At 47.9% G+C, this 27,765-nt stretch overlaps 1 protein-coding gene across 2 annotated transcripts; it reads left to right on the forward strand.

Moving 5' to 3' along the window:
- Positions 1–1,311: 1,311 nt before the first annotated feature.
- On the forward strand, positions 1,312–27,107 carry uox (urate oxidase). Of its 2 annotated transcripts, XM_055641286.1 has the most exons (9): positions 1,351–1,449; positions 7,527–7,648; positions 13,097–13,312; positions 15,889–16,005; positions 19,556–19,634; positions 20,012–20,198; positions 21,693–21,816; positions 24,331–24,414; positions 26,983–27,107. In XM_055641286.1, exons 2-9 carry the CDS (start codon positions 7,616–7,618, stop codon positions 27,055–27,057), a joined length of 915 nt encoding a protein of 304 aa, XP_055497261.1. In that variant the 5' UTR covers positions 1,351–1,449; positions 7,527–7,615; the 3' UTR covers positions 27,058–27,107. The 2 variants fall into 2 exon arrangements, with proteins under 2 accessions (XP_055497260.1, XP_055497261.1); XM_055641285.1 differs by lacking the exon at positions 7,527–7,648 and having other exon boundaries at positions 1,312–1,449.
- Positions 27,108–27,765: the final 658 nt, after the last annotated feature.

Genomic DNA, 27,765 nt, shown 5'->3' on the forward strand with positions numbered 1-27,765 from the left:
GTACGGGATACTGAGTTGGATGATCAGCCATGATCATATTGAATGGCGGTGCAGGCTCGAAGGGCCGAATGGCCTACTCCTGCACCTAATTTCTATGTTTTGAGAACACTGCCAAATATAACACCAACAAATGTATGCGTGGCCGTGGAGAATGTCGGGGGAATTTTGCACAGTTCTCGTTTAGTACATCATTTTTTAAACCCTAAATACATTTTATTTTGATCTTATAAAAAGTCCTTCCCCGGTGAGGCAGAGGTTCACAAGCACCTCCTCCAAACTCACCTACTGTATCTGGTGTTCCCGGTGTGATCTCCTGTACATCAGCGAGACCAAGCATAGACTCGGCAACCGTTTCGCTGAACACTTGCTCTCGGTCCACCAAGGGCTGCTGGATCTCCACGTTGCCAAATCATTTTAATCCTCACCCCCCCTCCCATTCCCGCACTGACCTTTCTGTCCTGGGCCTCCTCCATTGTTAGAGTGAGGCCCAGCGCAAATTGGAGGAACAGCACCTCATATTTCGCTTGGGCAGCTTACACCCCAACATTGAATTCTCTCATTTTAATTAACGTCATCTCACACTCTCCACCAAAGCGAGCGAGCAAGATAGATCACTCAACAAAAAAGACGTACTATGGTCATGGGCAGATTCATGGGTCATTTTCGGCCCCATTTCCGTAACCGGCTTCCGTCTCCGCACCAAAGATCCCGTAGTGCAGAGACGGAAGCCGGTTACGGAAACATCCTCCCAAAACATAGAAAATAGGTGCAGGAGAAGGCCATTCAGCCCTTCGAGCCAGCACCGCCATTCATTGTGATCATGGCTGATCATCCCCTATCAATAACCCGTGCCTGCCTTCTCCCCATATCCCAGTGACTCCACTAGCCACTAGAGCTCTATCTCTCTCTTAAATCTTTATAAATAAAAGTTATTTGGTAAAATCTTCTCATTTTCAGGATTTTAATTTATTAACACAAACCGTTCGCCCGCAACGTTGATTACATTGCGAGTCGGGTCGGGTTACGGAAATGGAAGAAAAAAAGCCCCGCATTCCGTTCCGTTCCGTTCCGTTGCATACTACACGTCAGCCCATTGCATTTAGAAGGAGTGATCTATCTTGCTCCGCTATAGGATCTTTGCTCTCCACCGCTCCCCTCCCTCCTTGCCACGTTACTCTTCCAGAGTGGTTTTACCAGTTCCGCACACCTCCACCTGTTTTTGAGATCATACCTGCAGACAACAGCGGACATTCCAGGCACCACTGAACTGCCGGAAGTCATTTGTTCCTAACCCTGATTGGTTCTGGTGTTTTTCCGCCTCCATCTCTTCTCGTCCCCACCCTCTAGTTTCACTGAAGGACAGTCCCTACCTGAAATATCACCCATCCTTTTTCTCCAGAGATGCTGCCTGACCCGCTGAGTTACTCCGGCACTTTGTGCCTGTCTTTAGTAAGTACGCTAACTGCCTTCACTTTTGGTCACCGTGTTATAGGAAAGGAGTTGTCAAGCTGGAAAGGGTGCAGAGAAGATTTACGAGGATGTTGACAGGAACAGAGGGCCTGAGCTACAGGGAGACGTTGAGCAGGCTGGGACTCCATTCCTTGGAGCGCAGGAGGATGAGGAGTGATCTTATCTTAGGCTTCCTTCGATCATGGCTGACCACGGGTGTCTCCAGGGTGCTATTCCCTATATGGAGGACGCCTGTGCGTGACTTTGTTTAACGTGGGGAGACTGGTGCACAGACAGCCACCCCCCTTGACAGATCTGGGTCAGGATCCAGTGGCATGGAGTCCAAGACGACCGGAGACCCTTTTCTACTGCAGCCTCCTCGGGAGAACTGGGGATGGGGACTGGACATTGTGCCTTCCCCCACAGTGGTAACCAGTCATCCTTAAACTGTGACCCCTTGTCCTGGACTTCCCCAACATCGGGAACAATCTTCCTGCATCTAGCCTGTCCAACCCCTTAAGAATTTTGTAGGTTTCTATAAGATCCCCTCTCAATCTCCTAAATTCTAGAGAGTATAAACCAAGTCTATCCAGTCTTTCTTCATAAGACCTGGGTGTCATGGTACACAAGTTATTGAAGGTAGGCATGCAGGTGCAGCAGGCAGTAAAGAAAGCGAATGGTATGTTGGCTTTCATAGCAAAAGGATTTGAGCAGGGAGGTTCTACTGCAGTTGTACAGGGTCTTGGTGAGACCACACCTGGAGTATTGCGTACAGTTTTGGTCTCCAAATCTGAGGAAGGACATTATTGCCATAGAGGGAGTGCAGAGAAGGTTCACCAGTCTGATTCCTTGGATGTCAGGACTGTCTTATGAAGAAAGACTGGATAGACTTGGTTTATACTCTCTAGAATTTAGGAGATTGAGAGGGGATCTTATAGAAACTTACAAAATTCTTAAGGGGTTGGACAGGCTAGATGCAGGAAGATTGTTCCCAATGTTGGGGAAGTCCAGGACAAGGGGTCACAGCTTAAGGATAAGGGGGAAAAATCCTTTAAAACCGAGATGAGAAGAACTTTTTTCACACAGAGAGTGGTGAATCTCTGGAATTCTCTGCCACAGAAGGTAGTTGAGGCCAGTTCATTGGCTATATTTAAGAGGGAGTTAGATGTGGCCCTTGTGGCTAAGGGGATCAGGGGGTATGGAGAGAAGGCAGGTACGGGATACTGAGTTGGATGATCAGCCATGATCATATTGAATGGCGTTGCAGGCTCGAAGGGCCGAATGGCCAATTCCTGCACCTAATTTCTATGTTTCTAAAGGTATAAACACACAATCTGCAGTAAATCTCCAATTATCCTGCATGTGTTAACGGTACCAAACGGGAGATTGTTCCAATTAATATATGTTATTTCATGTGATAGGAGTAGACTCAGACCATTCGGCCCATCGAGTCTACTCCACCATTCAATCATGACTGATCTATCTCTCCCTCCTAACCCCATTCACCTGCCCTGCATTTCATATAATACCTCAAAACACTATTTATTCACCTTGTTTCAAATGTGCATAAAATTGTATTAAATTTTCCCTGGATTCAGGTCAGATTAGGTCTCCCCTCTCCCTTCACACGAGAGTTACAGAAGAGTGTAAACACACACTTTCAGAATCAGGAATATTTTCTTCCTGATGAAATGTCTGAAAAAGGGTCTCGGCCCGAAACGTCACACATTGCGTTTCCCCAGAGAAGCTGCCTATCCTGCTGAGTTACTCCAGCATTTTGTGTTTGTCTACAGTTTCTTCCATGCTGTTATCTGGCAACTGAATCATCCTAACACCAGCAAGATAGCATTCCTGAACTGCCATCCACTTCATTGGAGACCTTTAAACTATCTTTAATAGACAACAGACAATAGGTGCAGGAGTAGGCCATTCGGCCTTTCGAGCCAGCACCGCCATTCACTGTGATCATCCACAATCAGTACCCCGTTCCTGCCTTCTCCACATATCCCCATATTCCCTGACTCCGCTATCTTTCAGAGTTCTATCTAATTATCTCTTGAAAGCATCCAGAGAACCGGCCTCCACTGCCTTCTGAGGCAGAGAAAGCCACAGATTCACAACTCTCTGGGTGAAAGAGTTTTTCCTCATCTCCGTTCTAAATAGCCTACTCCTTATTCTTAAACTGTGGCCCCTGGTTCTGGACTCCCCCCAACATCGGGAACGTATTTCCTGCCTCTAGCGTGTCCAATCCCTTAATAATCATATGTTTCAATAAGATCCCCTCTCATCCGTCTAAATTCCAGAGTATAAAAGCCCCAGCCACTCCATCTATCAATATATGACAGTCCCGCCATCCGGGGAATTAACCTTGTGAACCTACGCTGCACTCCCTCAATAGCAAGAATGTCCTTCCTCAAATTTGGAGACCAAAATTGCACAGATTAGACTTTACCTTGTGCTAAATGTTATTCCCTTTATCCTGCATCTATTCACGGCTGAATTGTAATCATGAATAATCTTTCTGTTGACTGGAGACTTTGCAATAAAAAAGCTTTTCACTGTAACTCGGTACTTGTGATAGTGAAAATAAATGAAACTACTTCATTCTAGTGTAGTTAGGCTTGAGGCTCCGAGTTTAGAGGGTTTTGAAATAATACACTACGGAAACAGGACCTTTGGCCCACCAAGTCCACACTGACCAGCGATCCCGCTCACAAGCACTATCCTACACACACTTGGGACAATTCACACTTTTACCACACCAATGTACCTACAAACCTGTACGTCTTTGGAGTGTGGGAGGGGACCAAAGATCATATGAGATAACATATGATTAATGAACTGGGAGAAGGTAAAACTCTGCACAAACAGCACCCGTAGTCGGGATCGAACCCGACTCTCTGGCGCTGCAAGAGCTGCAATACAGCAGCTCTGCCGCTGCACCTAATGTCTGCTCATGTACCCAGGCTTCCTGTGCTGAAGGTAGACACAAAGTGCTGGAGTAACTCAGCGGGTCAGGCAGCATCGCTGGAGAAAAGGAATAGGTGACATTTGGAGTCCGAACACCCTCTTCAGACTTGTTTTAAAATGTAGTGGTGGAGTCGGAGAGCGGGAGGAATCAGAGGGGGGGCAGCGGGAGAGGGTGTCGCAGAACCCTCGTCAGTTTGTAGACATACTTTCACAGTGGAGCAGACAAAATGTGTAGCAAGGAACTGTAGATGCTGGTTTAGACAATACACAATAGACAATAGGTGCAGGAGTAGGCCATTTGGCCCTTTGAACCAGCACTGCCATTCAATGTGATCATGGCTGATCATCCCCAATCAGTACCCCGTTCCTGCCTTCTCCCCATATCCCCTGACTCTGCTATTTTTAAAGCCCTATCTAGCTATCTCTTGAACGCATCCAGAGAACCTGCCTCCACTGCCCCCTGAGGCATAGAATCCCACAGACTCACCACTCTCTGTGAGAAAAAGTGTTTCCTCGTCTCCGTTCTAAATGGCTTACCCCTTATTCTTAAACTGTGGCCCCTGGTTCTGGACTCCCCCAACATCGGGAACATGTTTCCTGCCTCTAGTGTGTCCAAGCCCTTAGCAATCTTATATGTTTCAATAAGATGCCCTCTCATTTCTAAACTCCAGGGTGTACAAGCCCAGCTGCTCAATTCTCTCAGCATATGACAGTCCCGCCATCCCGGGAATTAACCTTGTAAACCTACGCTGCACTCCCTCAATAGCAAGAATGTCCTTCCTCAAATTAGGGGACCAAAACTGCACACAGTACTCCAGGTGTGGTCTCACTAGGGCTCTTTTTACACTGAAGATAGACACAACGTGCTGGAGTAACTCCTCTTGAGTTACTGGAGTCTTCTTGAGCAGTGCGGGTGTCGTGGTTTGTGGGCAGAAGGCAGGAGAACGGGGTTGGGAGGGAGAGATAGATCAGCCATGATTGAATGATGGAGTAGACTTGATGGCCCGAATGGCCTTATAGATCCTGGGACTCAGCAGATGAAGAAACAAGTGATGTTTCAGGTTGGAACCCTTCTTCAGACTGTTCCTGTGCTGGACTGTTTTATGTACCTGTCTCTGGACATCTCAGCAGGTCTGGCCTCTTCTTACAAATCCCATAATTTCAGCGACCTTACCATATCTAAAATCTTGGAAGATGAAAAATGGCGAGAAGATCTGAACCATAACCCTTTGTGCACCTTAGCTCACTGGACCACTCGGACAACAAAAACTCATATGTCAGGCTGTTATTCATTGATTACAGCTCGGCATTTAACACAATCATCCCCTCCAAACTGGTTACCAAACTCGCAGAACTGGGTCTCTGCGCATCCCTCTGCAACTGGATCCTCGACTTCCTCATCCACAGACCACAATCTGTTCGTATTGGTGGAAATGTGTCAGCCTCGATAACAATCAGCACGGGAGCACCTCAAGGCTGCGTGCTCAGCCCCATGCTGTACTCACTCTATACCCATGACTGCGTAGCGAACCACAGTGCGAACTCCATCATCAAGTTCGCTGATGCCACCACTATTGTGGGGCGTATCACTGATGGGGATGAGTCAGAATACAGAAGAGAGATCGAGCAACTGTCCATATGGTGCCAGCGCAATAACCTGGCCCTCAACACCAGCAAAACCAAGGAACTGATTGTGGACTTTGGAAGGAGTAGGAGGGGGACCCACAGCCCCATTTATATCAACGGGTCGATGGTTGAAAGGGTCAAGAACTTCAAATTCCTGGGCGTGCACATCTCTGAAGATCTTTCCTGGTCTGAGAACACTAACGCAATTATCAAAAAAGCTCATCAGCGCCTCTACTTCCTGAGAAGATTACGGAGAGTCGGTTTGTCAAGGAAGACTCTCTCTAACTTCTACAGGTGCACAGTAGAGAGCATGCTGACCGGTTGCATCGTGGCTTGGTTCGGCAATTTGAGCGCCCTGGAGAGGAAAAGACTATAAAAAGTAGTAAACACTGCCCAGTCCATCATCGGCTCTGACCTTCCTTCCATCAAGGGGATTTATCGCAGTCGCTGCCTCAAAAAGGCTGGCAGTATCATCAAAGACCCACACCATCCTGGCCACACACTCATCTCCCTGCTACCTTCAGGTAGAAGGTACAGGAGCCTGAAGACTGCAACAACCAGGTTCAGGAATAGCTACTTCCCCACAGCCATCAGGCTATTAAACCTGGCTCGGACAAAACTCTGATTATCAATAACCACTTTCTGTTATTTGCACTTTACCAGTTTATTTATTCATGTAAGTATATATTTATATCATGGTATACGGACACATTTATCTGTTTTGTAGTAAATGCCTACTATTTTCTGTGTGCTTAAGCAAAGCAAGAATTTCATTGTCCTATACAGGGACACATGACAATAAACTCACTTGAACTTGAACTTGAAGAAGTGAAAGGTTTCAGGCAAATATTGTGCATTTGTGTCCATGGGGAATTTTGGCTTGGGGATTTTTAATTCAGTTTCCTTCCTCACATACCACTCAGACGGGCTGCACAGTGAGACAGGTGCAAGCTCTCTGTCTCTGCGTTTGCCCAGGTCTAGTCTCCAGCTGTAGTAGTGAGACACATTGGCTACAGCAACAGAAAATGCTGGACAAACAAGCACATACTTCATAGGTTCTAGGAGAAGAATGGGGATTCGGTCCATCAAGTCTATCCGCTATTCTATCGTGGCTGATCTATCTTTCCCTCTCAACCCTTCTCCTGCCTTCTTCAGTGATTTGTCTAGTCTGAAGAAAGTTCTCGACCCGAAATGTCACCCATTCCTTCTCTCCAGAGAAGCTGCCCGTCCCGCTGAGTTACTCCAGCATTTTGTGTCTATCTTTGGTGTAAACCAGCATCTGCAGTTCCTTCCCTACCCAGATATCGTCTATGTACTCCAACTTGGACCTCTTCCAAGACCTGTATGTCCCAACGTTTGCAGTCAGTGCCCTTCCCAATGAAGCATGTTGACCAGAGATAAGATCAAATCCAACTAAAGTCCCCCTCTCCTCCCTCAGAATTAAAATGAGTGTTAGCTGGAGATGTAATTATTAACCACAGGGGGACGGGGACTCTGGACCACAGTGAGGTGAACTTGATCAGTAGCGACCACATCCCCTGGGCACAGGCATTGTCAATCTCCAAGCAAAATGGCCAGCAAATACCATCCTGCCTATCAAAAGGTTTGTTAACAAAATTGTGTTTGAGTAACATTATTGAAAAAAACATTGCATGCGTATAGTCAGGCACGGAGTTTTTCTATATTTATCTTTGATTCACTGCAGTAAAATGTTATCCATGTTTAATTAAATTTGGTATTTTCTTAAAAGACGCACATGTTTGTAGCTTAACTGGCTTGGTATAATTGTAAATAGTCCCTAGTGTGTGTGGGGCAGTGTTGGTGTACGGGGTGATCGCTGGTCGGCGCGGACTCGGTGGGCCGAAAGGTCTGTTCCGCGCTGTATCTCTAAATGAAACTAAAAGACGTTCTGGACAAGAGATAAATTTGCCAAGTGTCTGTAAGACCAAATGTCAGTGAAGTCACATTTGGAATAGTGTGAAGATAGACACAAAGTGCTGGAGTGACTCAGAGGGTCAGGCAGCAACTCTGGAGAACATTAATAGGTGACGTTTCAGAGCGAGATCCCTTCATCGGAGTATTGTGCTCAGTTTTGGTCACCCTGCTATGGGAAGGATGTCGTTGTAGCTGGACAATGTGCAGAGAAGATTAACGAATATGTTGCCAGGACGCGAGGGCCTGAGCTACAGGGCGAGGCTGGGCAGCCTGGGACTTTGTTCCATGGAGCGCAGGAGGATGAGATCTTACGGACGTGTCTAAAATCATGAGGGGAATATATAGGGAGAGCCTTTTTTCCCCAGAGTAGGGGAATCAAGAACCAGAGGACATAGGTTTAAGATCTATTAAGAGAGGGGATCTTATAGAAACTTACAATATTCTTAAGGGGTTGGACAGGCTAGATCAGTGGTTCCCAACCTTTTTTTGGCCATGCCCCACCTAATCACCGCTAAAACCCTGATGCCCCCCCCATGTGGTGATATATAATTCTAATCATTTAAAAAGTGATAAGGTTCTCCCATGACCTCGCACGCTTCATGCGACGTGCATGAAGAGCGATGGCGCGGTGATTTTGTAATAACTACACAATAAAGACCTTTTTTACCCCAAAAAAATTATTTACTCAAAATAACATCTGAAACATAAACTACATATGTTTACCTGATGGAAAATCCCAAAAAAATAAAAATCGAAAATTTGGACCCAGACCTCCTCAGTCGCACTCAATTGCCCCCCTTAAAAATCAAATTGCCCCCCTGTGGGGCGTACACCCCACGTTGGGAACCATTGGGCTAGATGCAGGAAGATTGTTCCCGATGTTGGGGAAGTCCAGGACAAGGGGTCACAGCTTAAGGATAAGGGGGAATTTGAAACCTTTAAATCCTTTAAAACCGAGATGAGAAGAACTTTTTTCACACAGAGAGTGGTGAATCTCTGGAACTCTCTGCCACAGAGGGTAGTTGAGGCCAGTTCATTAGCTATATTTAAGAGGGAGTTAGATGTGGCCCTTGTGGCTAAGGGGATCAGGGGGTATGGAGAGAAGGCAGGTACGGATACTGAGTTGGATGATCAGCCATGATCATATTGAATGGCAGTGCAGGCTCGAAGGGCCGAATGGCCTACTCCTGCACCTAATTTCCATGTTTCCATGTTTCCATGATCTGGGGAAAGATATAACAGGAACCTGAGGGGGAACATTTTCACATGGACCGAGCTGCCAGAGGATGTCGTTTAGGCGAGGACTATAACAACACTTCAAAAACACTTAGTAAGGTACATGGATAGGAAAGGTTTAGAGGGATATGGGCCAAGCATGAACCAATGGGCTAGCTTGGATGAGCCATATTGGTTAGTATGGATGAGTTGGGCCGAAGGGCCTGTTTTGGTGCTGTCTGATTCTGTACAAAATCATGAGAGGAATAGATCAGGTAGTCGCACAGAGTAGCTCCTGCCCACAGTAGGGGAATCAAGAACCAGAGGACACTGGTTTTAGGCGGGGGGGGGGGGGGGGGGGGGGGGGGAAGATTTAATAGGAACCGCAAAGGATGGTGGGTGTATGGAACGAGCTGCCAGAGGAGGTAGTTGAGGCTGGGACTATCCCAACGTTTAAGAAACAATTAGACAGGTGCACGGATAGGACAGGTTTGGAGGGATATGGGCCACACGCGGGCAGGTGGGACTAGTGTAGATGAGGCATGTTGGTCGGCGTGGGCAAGTTAGAGCCAAAAGGGCCTGTTTCCACGCTGTATCACTCTATGGGTGCCTGGAACTCACTGCCAGGGGTGGTGGTGGAGGCAGATAAGATTGTGGTGTGTGGGGGAGCGTGTGTGGGGGGGGGGGGATTCTAGTTTAGAATCCCCCGCCCAGTGGGATAAATCTACGTTTGTTTGTGTGTTTGTTGGTTCCAGTGAAGGCGCTGTGCACACAGCAGCCCGCCAACAGTCACTTGTCCTTTTTTCTTTGTGTTCACTTTTATTTTCAAGTGTTTGTGTACCTTGTTGTGAGTTGTGACTGGCGGCAGAACTATTTCCCTCCGCGGATGAATAGCGTTTGATCTGGGTGGCAGTGTGAACTGTGAGGAGGGTGCTATGAGGATGCAGCGTGACTTGGACAGGTTAGGGGAGTGGGCAGATGCCTGGCAGATGACGTTTAATGCGGATAAATGTGAGGTTATCCACTTTGGTAGCAAAAACAGGAAGGCAGATTACTCTCTAAATGGCGTCAAGTTGGGAAAAGGGGAAGTACAACGGGATCTGGGGGGCCTTGTACATCAGTCTATGAAAGTAAGCATGCAGGTACAGCAGGCAGTGAAGAAAGCGAATGGCATGTTGGCCTTCAGAACAAGAGGAATCGAATATAGGAGCAAAGAGGTCCTTCTGCAGTTGTACAGGGCCCTAGTGAGACCACACCTGGAGTATTGTGTGCAGTTTTGGTCCCCTAATTTGAGGAAGGACATTCTTGCTATTGAGGGAGTGTAGCGTAGGTTTACAAGGTTAATTCCCGGGATGGTGGGACTGTCATATGCTGAGAGAATGGAGCAGCTGGGCTTGTACACTCTGGAGTTTAGAAGGATGAGAGGGCATCTCATTGAAACATATAGGATTGTTAAGTGCTTGGACACGCTAGAGGCAGGAAACATGTTCCCGATGTTGGGGGAGTCCAGAACCAGGGGCCACAGTTTAAGAATAAGGGGTAAGCCAGTTAGAACGGAGACAAGGAAATACTTTTTCTCACAGAGAGTGGTGAGTCTGCGGAATTCTCTGCCTCAGAGGGCGGTGGAGGCAGGTTCTCTGGATGCTTTCAAGAGAGAGCTAGATAGGGCTCTTAAAAATAGCGGAGTCAGGGGATATGGGAAGAAGGCAAGAACGTGGTACTGATTGGGGATGATCAGCCATGATCACATTGAATGGCGGTGCTGGCCCGAAGGGCCAAATGGCCTCCTCCTGCACCTATTGTCTATTGTCTATTGATCGTGTCCAAAAGTATCGTTTCAGAAGCTTTTTGAGAGGCATAAGGATGTGTGGGGAATGGTGGGACATGGATATTTTTTAGTTCAGTTTAGTTTATTGTCACGTGTACCGAGGTACAGTGAAAAGCTGTTGTTGCGTGCTAACCAGTCAGCAGAAAGGCAATACACGATTACAATCGAGCCGTTCACAGTGTACAGATACATGATAAGGGAATAACGTTTAGTGCAAGGTAAAGCCAGCAAAGTGCGATCAAGGATAGTCCGAGGGTCTCCAATGAGGACATGGAGGCAAAGGAGATTGGTTTAACTGAGCATCATGTACAGCACGGACATTGTGGGCCGAAGGGCCTGTTCTACCCGCTACAATCTGAGCTGCCATTGCCACTGGTCAGTTCTAGAGTTACTGACCGTTTCCCCGCCTTGCAGGCAACTCCCCACTGTTCCTGAAGAAAGATTTGTGGATTTTGGACCTCAAAGAAATCCCTGAGACCCTCGGACTATCCTTGATTGGACATTACTGGTTCTTGTACCAGGCACTAAGACTCATTATTTTATACACCTCTATAGGATCACCCCTCATCCTCCTGTACTCCAACGAATAAAGTCCAAGCCTGCTCAACCTCTCCCTATAGCTCACACCTTCTAGTCCTGGCAACATCGTCATTAATCTTCTTAATGCACCCTTTGCAAGCTTGACAATATCTTTCCTAGAGGTTCCTTCATTATATTGACAACTGCATCGCTGCAGCTTCCTGCACCCGTGCAGAACTCGCCACTCCCATCACCTGTGCAACCAACTTGCATCCTACTATCGCATTACCTTTGGCTCCATCTGATGCCTTTTCTGGATCTCACCGTCTCTATCTCAGGAGACAAACTACCCATTGATGAGTGGGGGGACCTCATTGAAAACTTACCCAACAGTGAAAGGCCCAGATAGAGTGGATGTGGAGAGGATGTTTCCACTAGTGGGAGAGTCTGGGGCTAGAGGTCACAGCCTCAGAATTAAAAAGGACGTACCTTCAGAATGGAGATAAGGAGGAATTTCTTTAGTCAGAGGGTGGTGAATCTGTGGAATTCATTGCCACAGACGGCTGTGGAGGCCAAGTTGTTGGGTATTGCTAAAGCAGAGAAGGACAGATTCTTGATTAATAAAACTGGTCAAGGTTATGGAGAGAAGGCAGGAGAATGGGATTGAGAGGGAGAAATAGAAAGCAGTAGAATTGTTGCCTTACCACGCCAGACACCCGGGTTCGGTCCTGACCACGGGTGCCGTCTGTACGGTGTTTGTACGTTCTCCTTGTGACCACGAGGGTTTTCTCCAGGTGCCACGGTTTCCTCCCACATTCCAAAGACTTGCAGCTTTTGTAGGCGAATTGGCTTCTGTAAATTGTGTGGGATAGAACTAGCGCTTCGAGATCGCTGATCGGCGTGGACTTGGTGGGCCAAAGGGCCTGATCCCGCGCTGAATCGCTAAAAGATCTTTGGGATGCCATCCTGGAGCCTTGTCTTCAACCTTGATGAATAGTCTACAGGGGATAGTGAGATCCCAGCCAGTGAACCCTCAGTAGATGTCAACGCATCTCCCCGTGAGATTTCTCCGGATGCTCCGGTTTTCTCTCCCACAGTTTAGCTCAGTTCCTACAGTGCAGAAACAGGCCCTTCGGCCCATCAAGACCAGTGATCCCCGTACATTAACACTATCACACACACACACATTAGAGGACAAGTTACAATGTTACTGATTGTAAGCCAATTAGCCTACAAACCCACACGTGGGTGGAAACGAGAGCACCCGGACAAAACTCACGGGGAGAACGTACAGTAACAGGCGCAGGTCACTGGAAGCACGAAGGTGAATGCACTAAAGCGGATGCACAAACGTGGCAGAGTTAGTGCCTCACAGCGCAAGAGACCACGGGTGCTGCCTGTACGGAGTTTGCACGTTCTCCCCGTGACCTGCGTGGGTCTCTGGGGAGAACGTGCAAACTCCGTGCAGGCAGCACCCGCGGTCCCTGGCGCCGTGAGGCGTCAACTCTGCCGCTGCGCTACCTTGCCGACCCATCGTTTTCTCGCCCCGTGCAGGGAGATGTGGAGTTTGTCCACACGGGATACGGGAAGGAGGAGGTGAAGGTGCTGGTCATCAGGCGGGAGGGGAAGCGCCATTACGTCAAGGAGATCGTGGCCAATGTGCAGCTGACGCTGAAGTCACTGAAGGACTACATGCACGGCGACAACTCCGACATCATCCCCACCGACACCATGAAGAACACCGTCCACGCCTTGGCCAAACTCCGAGGGGTGAGTATGGCCCAGGACATCTTCTCCATCTGTGGTCTCTTGTGTAGGAAGGAACTGCAAAGGCTGGTTTAAACCAAAGATAGACACAAAAAGCTGGAGTAACTCAGCAGGACAGGCAGCTTCTCTGGAGAGAAGGAATGGGTGACATTTCGTGGCGAGACAATAGACAATAGGTGCAGGAGAAGGCCATTCGGCCCTTCGAGCCAGCACCGCCATGGCTGATCATCTACATTCAGTAACCCGTTCCTGCCTTCCCTCATATCCCATGACTCCACTATCTTTAAAAACTCTATCTAACTCTCTCATGAAAGCATCCAGAGAATTGGCCTTCACTGCCTTCTGAGGCCCTTGGCCTCGACCCGAAACGCCACCCATACCTTCTCTCCAGAGATGCTGCCTGTCATGCTGACTTACTCCAGCATTTTGTGTCTAGTTTATGCGGAACCTTTTGTCCAGAGTCGGGCAATCGAAAACCAGCGGACATAGGTTTAAGGTGAGGGGGGGGGGGGGCGATTCAATAGACAATAGGGGTAACCTTTTCACACAAGAACCTGAGAGGTAACCTTTTCACACAAAGGGTGGTGGGTGTGTGGAACGAGCTGCCGGAGGAGGTGGTTGAGGCTGGGACTATCACAACGTTCAAGGAACAGTTAGACAGGTACATGAATAGGACAGGTTTAGGGATTAGGGCCAAACGCAGTCAAGTGTATCAGGTGTAGATGGGACATGTTGGCTAGTTGGGCTGAAGGGCCTGTTTCCACGCTGCAAGACTCTATAGTTAGATGGTCATGATCTTTTCCTCAGGGAAGAGTCATAGAGTGATACAGTGTGGAAACAGGTCCTTTGGCCCAACTTGCCCACACAGCCCACACAAGTCCCACCTGCCTGCGTTTGGCCCATATCCCTCTAAACCTGTCCTATCCATGTACCTGTCAAAATGTCTTTTACTGTAAATGTTGTTATAGTACCTGCTTCAACTACCTCCTCTGGCAGCTCGTTACATACACCCACCACCCACTGTGTGAAAAAGTTGTTCCTCGGGTTCCTATTAAATCTTTTCCCCTCTCACCTTAAACCTGTGTCCCCTGGTTGGTGATTCCTCTGCCTCTGCGCATCTACCCCATCTATCCCTCTCATCATTTTAAACACTTCTTTAAGATCCCCCCCTCATCCTCCTGCGCTCCAAGGAATAGAGTCCCAGCCTGCCCAACCACTCCCTGTATCTCACACCCTCGAGTCCTGGCAACATCCTCTTTAAAAAGGACCCCGAGGTTCCTATCAAATCTTTCCCCCATCACCGTAAACCTTTGCTTCTTGGTTCCTCTGCTTGGGGTCAAAGGCTGTGCATTTACCCCTGCTATTCCCCAGAGACCATTGTTAAAAAAAAAAAACATTGTCCCACACATCTCCATTAAATCTTCCCCCTCCCACCATAAAACAACGCTTTTGACTTTTGGACTTTAATCCCTGTACGTCTACCCCATCTAGAAACATAGAAAATAGGTGCAGGAGCAGGCCATTCGGCCCTTCGAGCTAGCATTCATAGAAACATAGAAACATAGAAAATAGGTGCAGGAGCAGGCCATTCGGCCCCGAGCTAGCATTCATAGAAACATAGAAAATAGGTGCAGGAGGCCATTCTGCCCTTCGAGCCAGCATCGGCATCCATTGTGATCATGGCTGATCGTCCCCTATCAATAACCCGTGCCTGCCTTCGTATCTCCAAACTAAATTACTATGGTGTTTAAAACATTTCCGATACCTAGACTTTGTAAAACTCCCATGGAAAACAGAAGACATAGAGCTGGAACAAGTCTACGGGACAGGCAGCATAGAAACATAGAAAGATAGAAAATAGGTGCAGGAGGAGGCCATTCAGCCCTTCGAGCCAGCACCGCCCTATCAATAACCCGTGCCTGCCTTCTCCCCATATCCTTTGACTCCACTATACCCTAGAGCTCTATCCAACTCTCTCTCTTAAATCCATTCAGTGACTTGGCCTCCACTGCCCTCTGTGGCAGGGAATTCCAAAAATTCACAACTCTCTGGGTGAAAAAGTTTTTTCTCAACTCAGTCTTAAATGACCTCCCCTTTATTCTAAGACTGTGGCCCCTGGATCTGGACTCGCCCAACATTGGGAACATTTTTCCTGCATCTAGCTTGTCCAGTCGTTTTATAATTTTATATGTTTCTATAAGATCCCCCCCTCATCCTTCTAAACTCCAGTGAATACAAGCCTAGTCTTTTCAATCTTTCCTCATATGACAGTCCCGCCATCCCAGGGATCAATCTCGTCATGATCTCGTTCAATATGATCATGGATGATCCTCTAAAATCCGTGCCCCATTCCTGCTTTTCCCCCACATCCCTTGATTCCGGTAGCCCAAAGAGCCAAATCTAACTCTCCCTTGAAAACTATTGCCTTCATGATTGTATTCACCTCTATAACATCCCCGCTCATCCTCCTGTGCCTCGAGAAATAAGGTCGGAGCCCGCGCTGATCTCCGCTAGGAAACAAAGGGGGGGGGGGGGGGGCCTCCCCTGCGTGTGTACACTGATGTGTGCTGTGTTGCCAGGTTCGTACCATTGAAGAGTTTGCGCTGGATATCTGTGACCATTTCCTGACGTCCTTCAATCACGTCTCGCGGGCCAAGGTCTACGTGCAGGAAGTCCCCTGGAGACGTCTGCAGAAGGTAAGGGCTTGGGGCAACAGTGCCAATGCTCCGATGATGAGCGGACTTTTAGTATGGTTTAGCTTAGAGATACAGCGCGGAAACAGGCCCTTCGACCCAGTTTCTTCCCAGCTGTTAAGGGCCAGGAAGCGAGCGGGCAAGATCATCTCTGACCCCTCTCACCCCGGCCGCAAACTCTTTGAATCACTTCCCTCTGGAAGGCGACTCCGGACTGTCAAAGCTGCCACAGCCAGACATAAAATCAGCTTTTATCCACGAGTAGTTTCCCTACTCAGCAGCCAAAAATCTGTAGCCTACCTCCCTTTGATCTGGTATTTTGTTGGTTCACATGCTTGATCAATGGTGTTTTATCATTAATGTTTTATTATTATTAATGTTTAGCGTTTTCTGAGTCCTTCGTAACTGTCACTGTATGTCATGTTGTTACTTGTGGGCAGAGCACCAAGGCAAATTCCTTGTATGTGAATACTTGGCCAATAAACTTACATGCTTACTTACTTATCAGGCAACTGAACCATCCTACCACCACCAGAGAGCGGTGCTGAACTACTGTCTACCTTATTGGTGACCCTCGGACTATCCTTGATCGGACTTTGCTGGCTTTACCTTGCACTAAACGTTATTCCCTTATCATGTATCTGTACACTGTGGACGGCTCGATTGTAATCATGTATTGTCTTTCCGCTGACTGGTTTGCACACAACAAAAGCTTTTCGCTGCTCCTCAGTACACGTGACACTAAAGTGAAGTAAACGGAACAGAGTCCGGGCCGACCAGCGATCTCTCCGCACACTAACACTATCCTACACACGAGGGACAACTTTGCAGGAAGAGTTGACATCTCACATCTATCCCGCCCAAGTCCACCCCCTCTATCAATTCTCCTTATTTTCACCAGTCTACCTCCGATCTCACTCTGTTCCCCTCGCTAACTTCATCCTTCTTCAAGTTTACCCCTTTGACCAACCAGCACCTCACTCGTTCCCACACAAAAGAACGATGAGAACGGAGAGGTTGAGAAGGAGTTTCTTCCCAGAGGCAATTCGGACTGCAAACGCCTATCTCACCAGGGACTAACTCTACTGAACGTTTTTCCTTCCATTATTTATTATGTAAAAGAATAAGTGTGTTATGATTGTGTTTATAATTTGTTTGGTTGTTTTGTTGTTTGTCTTTTGCACAAAAGTCCGCGAGCATTGCCACTTTCATTTCACTGCACATCTCGTATGTGTATGTGACAAATAAACTTGACTTGACGTGACAAAAACACTTTAAAACATTGAAGTAGACTTTTTAAACAAAAAAATATTTCACCGGACTCCTTTCATTCAAAAGGAATACGAGAGGCATGGAGAGGACAGGCAGAATTATTACCCCCCCCAGGGTGGAAATGTCAAAGGCTAGAGGACATAGCTTTACGGTGAGAGGGGCAAAGTGTAAAGGAGATAAGGGGGGGGAGAGTGGTGAGTTCCTGGAACGCACCACCATGAGTGTTGGCAGAGGCTGATACGATAGTGGCGTTACAGAGGTTTTTAGGAAGTGGCACCTCTATCGCCCTGCCTCTCCACCACCACAATATATTCTGCCACAGGTGGGCACAACCATGTCCCATTTGTACCCCCGACCTAGTTTCACAGTTGTACAAGGCGCGTTGAGGCCGCATTTGGAGTATTGTGTTCACTTCTGGTCACCTTGCTGTAGGAAGCTTGTACGGTAATCAAGCTGGAAAGAGTGCAAAGAACATTTATAAGGATGTGGCCAGGCCAGGCCGGGTGGGACTAGCGTAGCTGGGACATGGTGGCCGGTGTGGGCAAGTTGGGCCAAAGCGCCCGTTTCCACGCTGTATCGCTCCATGACTCCAGCGCATAATGGTGCCTCTTGCACGTGGAATCAGTGGGCTGTTCTGTACATTCTGAACTGCCCGGGCTACTTCCAAGATGGCGCCCAATCCAGGGGAATATTTGCGTACCAACCACAGAAGCAAATCTACAAACACATATTGCAATCGCTCCACGCTCTTAAATCTCTACTCCTACAGCAACATTTCTCTGGACTTTGCTGGCTTTACCTTGCACTAAATGTTAATCCCTTATCGTGTATCTGTACACTGTAAATGGATCGATTGTAATCACGTATCGTCTTTCCGCTGACTGGTTAGCACACAACAAAAAAAAAAGTGTTTCAGGTCAAGTCAAGTCAAGTCAAGTTTATTTGTCACATACACATACGAGATGTGCAGTGAAATGAAAGTGGCAATGCTCGCGGACTTTTGTGCAAAAGACAAACAACAAAACAACCAAATAAATTATAAACACAATCATAACACACATATTCTTTTACATAATAAATAATGGAAGGAAAAACGTTCTGTAGAGTTAGTCCCTGGTGAGATAGGCGTTTACAGTCCGAATTGCCTATGGGAAGAAACTCCTTCTCAACCTCTGTACCTTGGTACACGTGACAATAAACTAAACTGAAACTGCCCTCTGAGCCTACTTGAGAAAGTTTGCAAGAACATTGGTGAGACCACATTGAAAGTATCTCTTATTAAGTATCACATTATAACTACTCTTAATTCAAATTCACACATGCACTGACTTCACAGCCCAACACCCGGACTTCCATCTGTATATATGTATATAGCGCCGCAGAATTGTGCACCTATCCCCCCCCCCCCGGTCTCCCTTCTGTTTTTGTTTTTCTGTTTTTTTGTTTTTTGTACTAAATTATATGTATGCACTGAGTACGAGCAGCTTTTAATTTCATTGTACATGTATAGTGACAATAAATGGCATATCATATATATCATCGTGTTCAGTTTTGGTCATCCTGTTGTAGGAACCATGTTATTAAGCTGGAAACGGTGTAGAAAAGATTTAGACAATAGAGTAGAGGTGCAGGAGGAGGCCATTCGGCCCTTCGAGCCAGCACCGCCATTCACTGTGATCATGGCTGATCATCCCCAATCAGTACCCCGTTCCTGCCTTCTCCCCATATCCCCTGACTCCGCTATTTTTAAGAGTCCTATCTAGCTCTCTCTTGAAAGCATCCAGAGAACCTGCCTCCACCACCCTCTGAGGCAGAGAATTCCACAGACTCAAAACTCTGTGTGAAAAAGTGTTTCCTCGTCTCCGTTCTAAATGGCTTACTCCTTTTTCTTAAACTGTGGGCCCTGGTTCTGGACTCCCCCAACATTGGGAACATGTTTCCTGCCTCCAGCGTGTCCAAACCCTTAATAATCTTATACGTTTCAATGAGATTCCCTCTCATCCTTCTAAACTCCAGAGTGTACAAGCCCAGCTGCTCCAATCTCTCAGCGTGTGACAGTCCTGCCATCCCGAGAATTAGAATTTACAAAGATGTTGCCAAGACTCGAGGGCCTGAGATAGAGAGAGAGGTTGGGCAGGTTAGGATTTTATTGCAATCGTGTATTGTCTTTCCGCTGACTGGTTAGCACGCAGCAAAAGCTTTTCACTGTACCTCGATACAGGTTGGAACAAAGACACCGTTGATTTACCTCGCATTAACGTGGGCTTCTTATCTCCTGTAGGGTGGGGTGGAGCATGTGCATGCCTTCATTCACAGCGGAGAGGCTACACGCTTCTGTGAGGTGGAGGTGATCCAGAATGGTAAGGCCAACCGCACTCATCGGCTTTAGTTTAGTTTAGAGATACAGGGCGCAGGCCCTTCGGCCCACCGTGTCCGCGCCGGCCAGCGATCCCCACACATCAACGCTGTCCCACACACGCACACACGCACACACACACACACACACACACTCTATGGACAATTTACAATTACACCAAGCCAATTAACCTACAAACCTGCACGTCTTTGGAACGTGGGATGAAACCGGAGCACCCGGAGAAAACCCACGCAGGTCACGGGGAGAAGGTACAAACTCCGCCCGTAGTCATGATCGAACTCGTGTCTCCGGTGCTGCGTGCGCAGTAAGGGCAGCAACTCTACCGCTGCGCCACCGCGATAACCGGCTGTCCGTTTACAGAGCCGCCCGTCGTCCACTCTGGGATCAGGGACATGCGAGTGCTGAAGACCACACAGTCGGGCTTCGAGGGCTTCCGCAGGGACCGCTTCACCACGCTGCCCGAGATGCGGGACAGGGTGTTCTCCACCGTGGTCTACGCCAAGTGGCGCTACGCCACGTCACGGCGGGCCAACTATGACGCGGCCTGGTACGTCACTGCTCCACTCTACACTTCACAGACACAGCACGGAAACAGGCCCTTCGGCCCACCCAGTCCGCCCCAACCACCCCGTCGAAAAACAGGCCCATCATAGAGATTTGCAGGGCAGGAGGAGGCCATTTGGTCCATCTGGACAATGCTGGAACAATTCATAGTTTAGTTTTAGTTTTAGAGATACAGCACGGAAACAGACCCTTCAGCTCACCGAGTCCACACGGACCAGCGATCACCCCGTACACTAGTTCTACCCTACACACACACACTGTCAATTTACACAAGCCAATTAACCTACAAACCTGTATGTCTTTGGAGTGTGGGAGGAAACCAGGGCACCCGGAGAGAAAATACAATCTCCGTACAGACAGCACCCGTAGTCAGGATCGAACCCAGGTCTCTGGCGCTGTAAGGCAGCAACTCTACCGCTGCGCCACCGTGCCACACTGTTGTTAATCTGCAAGGGAGTGCAGAGATGACACAAGGATGTTGCTAGGAGTAGAGGGTGTGAGCTACAGGGAGAGGTTGAGCAGGCTAAAACTCTATTCCTTGGAGCGCAGGAGGATGAGGGGTGGTCTTATCGAGGTGTATAAAATCATGAGAGGACTAGATCGGGTAGATGCACTGAGTCTCTTGCCCAGAGTAGGGGAATCGAGGACCAGAGGACATAGGTTTAAGGAGAAGGGGGAATGATATAATGGGAATCTGAGGGGTGACTTTTTCACACGGAGGGTGGTGGGTGTATGGAACGAGCCGCCAGAGGAGGTAGTTGAGGCTCGGACTACCACGATGTTTAAGAAACATTTAGACAGGTACATGGATGGTCAGGTTTGGAGGGATATGGACCAAACACAGGCAGGTGGGACTGGTGTAGATGGGGCATGTTGGTGGCCGTGGGCAGGTTGTTTCCACACTGTATGACTCTATGGACGGAATAACTCAAATAAGGGGTTGTTTGTCGGATGTGTGGGAATGGGAATGGGAGTTAAAATGGTTCAGCATCCGGGAGGCCCAGCGGATCGAGCGGATGCGCTCGGTGAAATGGCCGCCAAGTCTGCGCTTGGTCTCGCCGATGTACAGGATGCAGTAGATTAGGTCAGAGGAGGTGCATGTGAATCTCTGTCTCACCTGGAAGGACTGCTAACGTAAAAAGGCCCCTCTGTTGGAGCAGTCTTGATGGGCCAAATGGCCTCATTCGACTCGTATCACTGATGACCTTACGACCTTCAGCCCACCAACTCCGCACCGACCAGCGACCCCCTACTTGCACACAGGACAATTTTACCAAAGCCAATTCACCAACAAGCCTGTACGTTGTAGTTTTCCCAGTAGCACCCGGGGAAAACCCACGCAGGTCACGGGGAGAACGTACAAACTTCGTACAGACAGCACCCGTAGTCGGGATCAAACCCGTGTCTCTGGCGCTGTGATCTACCCACTGCACCGCCCGAGTGGCGGAGGTTTAACTGAGTTCATCCTTTCTCCTAGGAATGCTGTGAAGGATTCTATCCTGGAGACATTCGCCGGTCCCTACGATTCAGGAAGCTATTCCCCTTCGGTGCAGAACTCCCTGTACGAGGCGGAGTGCCTGAGTTTGAGCCGCGTTCCGGAGGTTAGAGCTTCATCCGCGCGCTCACAAATCACGTCTCGTCGACCGTTCGCCAATTCCATCTTGGCCAATCCATCAACGACAATCGTTCCGTCACTCAACTTTCAAAGGTTCTAGGAGTAGAATTAGGCCGTTCAGCCCATCGAGTCTATCCTACCGTTCAATCATGGCCAATCTATCTCTCCCTGCTAACCCCATTCTCCTGCCTTCTCCCCATAACCCCTGACAACTGTACCAATCAAGAATCTGTCAATCTCCACCTTAACAATATCCATCGACGGCCTCCACAGCCTTCTGTGGCAATACTATCCTACGGAAAGAATGGATCGACTGGGATTGTATTCACTGGAATTTAGGATAGGAGGGGATCATTCAGATTCAGATTCAGATTCAATTTTAATTGTCATTGTCAGTGTACAGTACAGAGACAACGAAATGCATTAAGACAACGAAATGCATTTAATCATAAAGAAACATAAAATTCTTAAGGGGTTGGACAGGATAGATGCAGGCAAAATGTTCCCGATGTTGGGGTGAGTCCAGAACAAGGGGCCACAGTTTAAGAATAAGGAGTAAACCATTAAGAACGGAGACGAGGAAACACTTTTTCACACAGAGTTGTGAGTCTGTGGAATTCTCTGCCACAGAGGGCGGTGGAGGCAGGTTCTCTGGATGCTTTCAAGAGAGAGCTAGATAGGGCTCTTAAAAACAGCAGTGTCAGGGGACATGGGGAGAAGGCAGGATTGTGGATGATCAGCCATGATCACATTGAATGGCGGTGCTGGCTCAAAGGGCCGAATGGCCTACTCCTGCACCTATTGTCTATAAATGGGACTAATTTAGATGGATCACCTCGGTCAGCATGGAATGTGTCTCGATGATTGTGAGACTAAGGCTACATTTAATCCCAAACTGGAATAAAGTTTGAAAAGAATTCAGAAAAATAATTTAAAAAGCAGGTGTTGGAAGGAACAGTAGATGCTGATTTACACCGAAGATAAGACACAACATGCTGGAGTAACTCAGTGGGACAGGCAGCATCTCTGGAGAGAAGGAGTAGGTGGTGCTTTGGGCAAGACCCTGCTTCAGACCAAAACATTCCAGGAAAAGAAACCCTTCATGATGTAGCTATTATGAAAAAACAAACACCTTTAAAAATGGAGATGCAAGGAACTGCAGATGCTGGCTTACAAAAAAAGATACAACGTGCTGGAATAACTCAGCGGGTCAGGCAGCATCTCTGGAAAACATGGAGAGGTGACGTTTTGGTCAGGAAAGTCTGAAGAAGGGTTCTAACCCAACATGTCACCCTTGTATATCCACGTTCTTCAGAGATGCTGCGAGACCTGGGTGTCCTTGTACACTGGCCACTGAAAGTTGGCGTGCAGGTACAGCAGGCAGTGAAGAAATCTAATGGAATGTTGGCCTTCATAACAAGAGGATTTCAGTATAGGAGTAAAGAAGTTCTTCTGCAGTTGTATAGGGCTTTGGTGAGACCACATCTGGAGTATTGTGTACAGTTTTGGTCTCCTAATTTGAGGAAGGACATCCTTGTGATTGAGGCACTGCAGCGTAGGTTCACGAGATTGATCCCTGGGACTGTCATATGGTGGGACTGTCATATGAGGAAAGATTGAAAAGACTAGGCTTGTATTCACTGGAGTTTAGAAGGATGAGGGGGCATCTTATAGAAACATATAAAATTATAAAAGGACTGGACAAGCTAGATGCAGGAAAAAATGTTCCCAATGTTGGGCGAGTCCAGAACCAGGGGCCACAGTCTCAGAATAAAGGGGAGGTCATTTAAGACTGAGGTGAGAAAAAAACGTTTTCACCCAGAGAGGTGTGAATTTGTGGAATTCCCTGCCACAGAGGGCAGTGGAGGCCAAATCACTGGATGGATTTAAGAGAGAGAGTTAGATAGAGCTCTAGGGGCTAGTGGAGTCAAAGGATATGGGGAGAAGGCAGGCACGGGTTATTGATAGGGCGGTGCTGGCTCGAAGGGCTGAATGGCCTCCTCTTGCACCTATTTTCTATCTTTCTATGTTTCTATGCTGCCTGTCCCGTAGACTTGTTCCAGCTCTAGGTCTTCTGTTTTCCATGGGAGTTTTACAAAGTCTAGGTATCGGAAATTTTTTTAAACACCATAGTAATTTAGTTTGGAGATACAGCATGGAAACAGGCCCTTCGGCCCACGCCGACCAGCAATCCCCGTATACTAGCACTATCCTACGCACACACTAGGGTCAATTTACAATCTTTACCGAAGCCAATTAACTTACAAACCTGCAATTTTCTGGAGTCTGGGACGAAAACCAGAGCACCCGGAGAAAACCCACGCGGGTCACGGGGAGAACGTGCAAACTCCGTACAGACAGCACCCGTAGTCGGGATGGAACCCGGGTCTCTGGCGCTGTGAGGCAGCGACTCTACCGCTGCGCCACTGTGCGGTGTGTTTAATCTAGGAAGATAAGTTGCCAGCTGTAATACTGACTCTCGTGTACCTTGTATTTTTAGATTGAAGAGATTGAAATTGTTATGCCTAATAAGCACTACTTCACCATCGATATGTCAAAGTTTGGAATCCCAAAGAATAACGAGGTAAGTTCTCGATGACCTGTGGGAAAGGTCGGAGGACAGAGGTCGCGGAGAAATCACAACCATTTCACATGACTCGTCAGATGTACACAGGGGAGGACAATGGACAATAGACAATAGGTGCAGGAGAAGGCCTTTGATGGCCCTTCGCACATTAACACCATCCTACATGCACCAGGGACAACTTACAATTAAAATATGTTCTTTTAGGAAGGAGATGAGGTGGAATTTTAGTCAGAGGGTGGTGAATCTGTGGAATTCATTGCCACAGAAGGCTGTGGAGACCAAGTCAGTGGATATTTTTAAGGCAGAGATAGATAGATCCTTGATGAGTACAGGTGTCAGGGGTTATGGGGAGAAGGGGGTTAGAAGGGAGAGATAGATCAGCCATGATTGAATGGCGGAGTAGACTTGATAGGCCTAATGACCTAATTCTTTATGAATTTACATATAACCATATAAACAATTACAGCACGGGAAACAGGCCATCTGGACCCTTCTAGTCCGTGCCGAACACGTATTCTCCCCTAGTCCCATCTACCTGTGTTCAGACCATAACCCTCCATACCTTTCCCGTCCATATAACTATCCAATTTATTTTTAAATGATAAAAACAAACCTGCCTCCACCACCTTCACTGGAAGCTCATTCCACATAGGGCCAAAGTTCAGAAACAGGCTGGATACAAGGAGGCTTGTACATTGTAGATGTAAGGAACTGCAGATGCTGGTTTACAAACAAAAAGAACAAAGTGCTGGATAGGCCTTTAGATTGGCACATGGGTAATGCAGGGAATGGAGGATATGGATTACATGCAAGCAGACAAGAATTGGTGCAGGAAGGAACTGCAGGTGTGGGTTTACACCAAAGATAGACACAAAATGCTGGAGTAACTCAGCGGGTCAGGCAGCAACTCTGGAGAGAAGGAACGGGTGGCTTATGAACATGTTTGTGGTCGGGCTGAAGAGGCTTCCAACCAGAAACATCGCCTGCCCATGCTCTCCGCAGATGCTGCCTGACCCGCTGAGTTCCTCCAGCACTGTGTGTTTTGCTCATTGAAATCAATGGACAAGTTTAGACTTGACTTTAGACTTTAGAGATACAGCACGGAAACAGGCCCTTCAGCCCACTGGGCGCTGGCTAGCGATCCCTGTGCACTAACTAGCACTGTCCTCCACACTAGAGACAATTAACCTGCAAACCTGTACGTCTGTGGAGTGTGGGAGGAAACCAGAGCACCAGGAGAAAACCCACGCGGTCACAGGGAGAACATACAAACTCCGTACAGACAGCACCCGTAGCCAGGATTAAACCCGGGTCTCTGGCGCCGTGAGGCAGCAACTCTACCCCTGCGCCACCTGCACATCTTTCCCATCTCACAAATCTACACCCTCGGGTTTTAAAACCACCATCTGTGCCACCGTGCCACCACTAGTTATAGAGTCGTAGAGTGATACAGTGTAGAAATAGGCCCTGTGGCCCAACTTGCTCATGCCAGCAAACAAGTCTCACCTGCCCGCGCTTGGCCCATATCCCTCCAAACCTGTCCTATCCATGTACCCCAATATCATGAGAGACCCCTTCCACCCCTGCAACGGACTGTTCCAGCTGCTACGGTCAGGCAAACGCCTCCGTTGCCATGCGGTGAGAACGGAGAGGTTGAGAAGGAGTTTCTTCCCAGAGGCAATTCGGTCTGTAAACGCCTATCTCACCAGGGACTAACTCTACTGAACGTTTTTCCTTCCATTATTTATTATGTAAAAGAATATGTGTGTTATGATTGTGTTTATAGTTTGTTTGGTTGTTTGTCTTTTGCACAAAAGTCCGCGAGCATTGCCACTTCCATTTCACTGCACGTCTCATATGTGTATGTGACAAATAAACTTGACTTGACTTGACTACATGTTTTATAAGCATTGAGATAGTCCCAGCCTCGACTACCTCCTCTGGCAGCTCGTTCCATACACCCACCACCCTTTGTGTGAAAACGTTTCCCTCAGATTCTTAAAATCTTTTCCCCTTCACCTTAAACCTGTCCCCTGGTCCTCGATTCACCTACTCTGGCCAAGAGACTCTGTGTGTCTACCCGATCTATTCCTCTAGTGATTTTACACACCTCTATAAGTTCACCCCTCATCCTTCTGCGCCCCAAGGAATAGAGTCCCAGCCTTCTCAACCTCTCCCTAAAGCTCACACCCGCTAGTCCGGGCAACATCCTTGTTGATCTTCTCAGTACTTTCTCCAGCCTGACATCTTTCCAATAACACAGTGCCCAGAACTGAACACGATACCAGATTCAGATTCAGATTCAATTTTAATTGTCATTGTCAGTGTACAGTACAGAGACAACGAAATGCATTAACACTAAATAATGCATCGCCAACGTCTTATACCACTGCAACATGGCCTCCAAACTTCTAGACTCAATACTCCGATGTACCGCCAATGTACCGAAAGCCTTTTTGACCACCCTATGTGACCGTCCACTTTAGCTCTGCCCCTCTTCTCTGCCGCAGCGCCACCGGGCCAACGCTGGCTCTAACACTAATGAGTGTCATTTACCTTCTTTAGGTTCTTCTGCCGGTGGACAATCCATCGGGAAACATCGCAGGAACGGTGCGCAGGAGACTTGTATCCAAGCTGTAGTAGCTCCTCACAGGAAGACGGCAAACACTGACGCAGCACGTCTGATTCAAGTCGTCCAAAAATAAGTGATCGAATCCCACAGAAGAAACCATGAATCATGATGTAGAGTCTGATCACTGAAGGCTCGGTGCTCACCTTAAACCGTTATCCCTCATGCTTCACTCGTTTGTTGTATATCAATTCACCTGGTTTAATGGGTCGGTTTTTCCACTTCACAGTCCAGTGATCCCTGCACACCAACACTATCCGACACATATTAGGGGCAATTCAAATTTATACCAAGCCAATTAGTCTACAAACCTGTATGTCTTTGGGAGAGCGGGAGGAAACCGGAGCGCCCGGAGAAAACCCACGCGGTCACGGGGCAAACGTGCAAACACCACACACAAACAGCGCCCGCGGCCAGGATCGAACCGCGGTGACAAGCGCTGTGAGGCAGCGGCTCCTCATTGGAATTCCTTGCCACAGAAGGCTGTGGAGACCAAGTCAATGGATATTTTTAAGGCTTAGATGGATTTGTGATTAGTTACAGGCGTCAGGGGTTATGGGGAGAAGGCAGGAGAGATAGATCAGCCATGGTGGAGTAGACTTGATGGGTTAATTCTGCTCCCACCTCTTATGAACAAGAACCTGCCCGTTGCACCACTGTGCAACTTGCCCGTTCCAGAACCAGGGGCAGTCTTAGAATCAAGGGGAGGTCATTTAAGA

Source organism: Leucoraja erinacea, chromosome 10 (assembly GCF_028641065.1).
Source record: "Leucoraja erinacea ecotype New England chromosome 10, Leri_hhj_1, whole genome shotgun sequence".
NCBI lineage: Eukaryota > Metazoa > Chordata > Chondrichthyes > Rajiformes > Rajidae > Leucoraja > Leucoraja erinaceus.